We start from the raw sequence: 4,804 nt of genomic DNA, 5'->3' as shown, positions 1-4,804 counted from the left end.
AATTAAGGGTGTCATAATAAAATGGAACTTTCCTAATATTAGTATAGAAATATCGGTTCTTACTTGTTAACTCCTCAATTTTAGGTTTCCAAGTTAATCTTGAAGAGAAACTTAATGTTAATGTGTACATTTAATAGTAATCACCGATTATTGTTGTACATCATTAAATTAAATTAGGTATCAAATGTCAACGTTTGGATGAACTTGATAGATTGAACTAACAATAATGAAAAAGATTTTATTTACGACATGCTATACTAAGTAGAATATATTTATGAAAGAAAATTGAAAGGTAAAAGAAATGATTTTGATTCCTAGGGGGTAGCTAGGTTTAACATGGTGGAATGATAGCATTTGAATTGGGAACTAAATATATATTGAGTTTGGGGTGAGTATGTTGTGGTCCAATTAAAAGGATATGAATTTGAAGTATCCAAGGATGTAGATTGCTAATCATTATTACCAAATTCACTCCAAACTATATATTCAATATAGCCGCAACAATTTTTGGCCGACACTTCTCTTCATTTTTTATAATAATATTACCTTGGACTCCTTTCATGATTATTTGATATTCTAAAATTTAGTTTTTTAATTTTCTTTTTTATAGAAATTTGACTCTCTTACTTAACATAAAAAAAATCGTAAATAATTGCATGAAACTGAGAGGAAGTTGATTATGTAAAATACAAAATTTAAAAATAAAATGATGAAAGACAAAAATATTTAGAAGAATGTTTCAAATTGGTCTCATCCATGCTATAGGTTTTGATTTTATTTTAGTCAGTGTATTTTCAAAGTGTTTATTTTGATTTTTATAATTTCAACTTTAATTCATTTGGTCCTTTTAACTTTCAAAATATCCATTTTCATTTTCATCCTTTTAAAAATTACTATTTTAGTCCAATCATTTTTATTTCTTATTTCATCTTTTAAAGGTAAGAGTATTCGTGTATTAAAATTAAGTATATAGATAAAAATTAACATTTAGAAAATATAATAACAATAATAAAAAATATTCCCATTTTCAAGACAATTTGTGATGTGTTTACATAGCTTGTCTACATGATCTATCTTTCACTGTTAAGAGGTAAAGCTCCTTAAAAGTCGAATTTGTGAATTTGTTGGATGTCATTAATCTATTGATCTTTTTAAAGTTTTTTTTCTGTAGAGACCAAGATGAAAGTCGTAGGTATAATATTTACCGGTTAACCTAATCAATAATTGATCCATGAATGATCTTTTTTATCTTTGATTTATCCAAATTTATTTTTTTTATTTGAAAAAAAATTGAAAACTTATGCAAAACAATATGGGAACAGCAAAGGTGTTCCATATCTTTGAGTTACCCCCTGTCCTCTAAATGTCTTCTCGTGTTCTTTTTTTTTTCCTTTTTCTTTTTCCTCTCTCTTTTGTTGCTATTACCTTTTCCAACTAAACAAGTTTTCAGTTAATAAACAGATAACCAAATTTCCATTATATAAAAAAATACAAACCCATCATGAAGTTTTTGGACTTTTATTTGCTAATTTTTGTACACAAATATATATAATAATAACAATAACAATAATAATAATGGTGTCTCCCCAAGTCCATTTTCCAACTTCCCCATCAACCAAAGTTTATCATCTTTTAATTTCTCTTTTGTGGGTCCTCTAATCTTTCTATTTATACCAAATACAACTCCTTCACTTTTCCCTACAATTCCACAAAATAACAAAACTTTTCTCTCTTCACATTCTTTACACTACTCCCCTCTCTCTCTTCTAAAACAACAATGTCCCATTATTTTTTTCTTTTCCTTCTCTCTCTCTTCTTCTTCTTCTTCTTCTCTTTCACCTCTTCCCAAAACTATCCTCCCTCCCCTGGCTATTTTCCAAGTACCCAAGTTCAATCCACTGGCTTTGATCAGGTTTTTCGAAATCGATGGGGCTCTCAACACCAAAAAGTTGACCAAGGAACCTTAACAATCTGGCTCGACAGTTCATCAGGTATATAGTACTGTAACCTATCAACTTAAGCTTTTAACTTCACTCGTATCATTCCATAACATGGTATTGAAATACAGAGTTTTGTGTTTGAACTTCGTTAATAGTAGTGTTCGTTGATAGATAACGTATAACAGTGATAGAATTTATAGTTATTAGTAACGTAATTATTGAGTGGAGATTTTGAGGATAACCGTTTTGTTCTCAAACAGGCAGTGGATTCAAGTCCCTCCATCGATATCAATCAGGCTACTTTGGAGCTGCCATTAAGCTTCATCCTGGCTACACAGCAGGAGTTATCACTTCTTTTTATGTAAGCTAAGGATATATAATTGTTATGACTATGTTTTTTTTCATTAAATTTACTATTTTCATACGAGTAATTTATTCTGGTATTAAGGGATGGAATTTTGTCGCTTTGAATTTTGTAACGTCGTTTTCAAGGTTATTAATCGTTGGATTTTGTACTAATTTTCTTAGCCGAAAAATACTTGGTGCATCTTAGAATGTACCTGATCATTGTCCGATGCCAACATGCTTGACAGAGAAGTGTGTTAAGAATATGAATAAACAATTAAATTTAGTATAATCTAATGCTAGCTTGATGCGCTGGAGAGTTTAGTGCTGATTTAATTTCATTACTTACATCTTATTATTTTTCTTTTTGGACTCGTAGCTTTCAAACAATGAAGACTACCCAGGAAACCATGACGAGATTGACATTGAGTTTCTCGGAACGACATCAGATAAGCCATATGTTCTACAAACAAACGTGTTTATGAGAGGGAGTGGAGATGGAAATATCATAGGGAGGGAAATGAGGTTCCATCTTTGGTTTAACCCAACTCAAGATTTCCACAATTATGCCATTTTATGGACTCCAGAAGAAATCATGTACGTTTGAAAGCTAAACATATTAAAGAAAATTACATGTTTGGGTCCCTATACTTTCGAACTGTGTCTATAAATTTTTATTAATGCGATATGCAGATTCTTGGTGGACGACGTTCCAATCCGGAGGTACGAGAGGAAGAGCGAGGCAACATTTCCAGTGAGGCCAATGTGGGTGTACGGGTCAATATGGGATGCGTCATCATGGGCAACGGAGGATGGAAAATACAAAGCTGATTACAAATACCAACCGTTTATTGGAAGATACAACAACTTTAAACTAAGCGGGTGTACAACAGACGGGGCAGCTTCATGTCGTCCACTCAACAGCGGACCCGGTGGGGGTGGCCGCGGCAGGATGAGTCAACAGCAAGAGAAGGCAATGGAGTGGGTGCAAAACAACTACTTGGTGTATAATTACTGCCATGATCCAAGAAGAGATCACACTCTAACTCCTGAGTGTTAAAAAATATCCAAAAGAAGTTTACATTTTTTTTTTTTTTTTTTTTTTACCTTTTGGCATTCAAAAGTTGAATATAATACTTGGGTGTGTGTTGTTAGGATCATTGAAGTGATGATCAATGATGAAGAAAATTATGTTTTTTTTATAGTTTTTTATAAAGATAAAAAAAATGGAATTGGGAGATTTGAGAGAGGTCAGGAAAAAAAAAGTTGTGTTAGGCCCTCCAAGTCTTTCCAAGGATTGTATTTGTATTGGTTCATTTCCCTTTTCTTTTGTTTTCTTTTCTTTACTATCAATGGAATAAATGAAATCATCTCTTTGGGTCCCATGGATTCAGTGAAGATGCCATTTCTATGAAACACTTTTTGTCCTTGTCTCTTTACATAATAAACCAAAAAGTTGAATCCAGAAAAAAGTTATTTTTATAGTTTGATAAACCAGGATAAATAATAAATAATATTCGATGCAGTAAAGATTATTTATGAAAATTTTATTGATTGAATAGTAGGAACTGACTTCTAATATTTATAGGGGCTAAATTTTAAGTTTCTCTAGAAGTATAGAAATTGAATTTGCAATTTAATCATAATAGAAGTGATTTTGCTATATTTTTTAATAGTTTTTGTTATGAAGAAAAAAACAAAGGAAGACAAAAACATAGCTTCCCACACCCACACCCACACCCCACTATGCATGTATTGGGAGACTAAAATGATCTAATGCTTCTAGGTTTGCTTATTTTGCTAGTAAGTAATCCAATGTTTCCTATTAATATTAAATAATAATAACTATCATTATTATTATATGGTTTACTAATACTCTTAGAAGCTACATTATTACTTACTCAAATGTCTTAAATACGTTTATCTAAAATTTTGAAAGAACTAACACGATGATTTGGCTATTATTCATTATTTAATTTTAATTGTATGCTTAAATATGAAAATTATTATTTTATTTCTATTTTGAGTGAAATATATTTAGAATTTAAGAATATTGAGCAATTTATGTAAACTCTCTGGCTTCTATTTGTAAGACATATCTATGTTTTTTATACTTATGGTTGCTCTTTAAGTTGATAAAATAGTTTTTTCAATTGTCAATTTTTTTCTTCATAGTTTGCAATTGTTTCTACATTTGTAAGGCAAAAACAAAGAATACAACTCGTGAGCCTAAATTGTCTTTGGCTTATGATGGAATGCAACACATCTGTGTACTCGTGATCAAAGAATAGGACCACAATTGCTTCTATACTTCCATTTAATTACTTATATAGTAATCTTGTCAAAATGTGCACCCAAGAGATCTACGTAGGAAACAAGATTAACCTCCAACTTTGTTATTCCAGAAACAAATTTTGTTTACGGTCCTCTCTTAGTCTTGACTATATAATGCAATTTATTACGTCTAAAAAAATTAGTTCATTTTTTTAGTTCAATCAATCAATAATTGGAAACTTGCT

At 30.7% G+C, this 4,804-nt stretch overlaps 1 protein-coding gene across 1 annotated transcript; it reads left to right on the top strand.

The window, feature by feature from the left end:
- The first annotated feature begins 1,735 nt into the window (after positions 1 to 1,735).
- Positions 1,736 to 3,701, top strand: LOC101221324 (xyloglucan endotransglucosylase/hydrolase protein 31). Its single transcript, XM_004147247.3, has 4 exons — positions 1,736 to 1,991; positions 2,201 to 2,301; positions 2,665 to 2,882; positions 2,979 to 3,701. Exons 1-4 carry the CDS (start codon positions 1,778 to 1,780, stop codon positions 3,343 to 3,345), a joined length of 900 nt encoding a protein of 299 aa, XP_004147295.2. The 5' UTR covers positions 1,736 to 1,777; the 3' UTR covers positions 3,346 to 3,701.
- The last annotated feature ends 1,103 nt before the right edge of the window (positions 3,702 to 4,804 follow it).

This window comes from Cucumis sativus, chromosome 1 (assembly GCF_000004075.3).
Source record: "Cucumis sativus cultivar 9930 chromosome 1, Cucumber_9930_V3, whole genome shotgun sequence".
Classification (NCBI taxonomy): Eukaryota; Viridiplantae; Streptophyta; class Magnoliopsida; order Cucurbitales; family Cucurbitaceae; genus Cucumis; species Cucumis sativus.
This window is presented reverse-complemented; position numbering and strand designations above follow the sequence as displayed.

Excerpts from the sequence above, each read along its gene's own strand:
- LOC101221324 (XM_004147247.3), top strand. The coding sequence starts at position 1,778 with ATGTCCCATTATTTTTTTCTTTTCCTTCTCTCTCTCTTCTTCTTCTTC. Across the intron at positions 1,992-2,200 it reads CTGGCTCGACAGTTCATCAG|GCAGTGGATTCAAGTCCCTC; the intron begins GTATATAGTACT and ends GTTCTCAAACAG. Across the intron at positions 2,883-2,978 it reads TGGACTCCAGAAGAAATCAT|ATTCTTGGTGGACGACGTTC; the intron begins GTACGTTTGAAA and ends TGCGATATGCAG.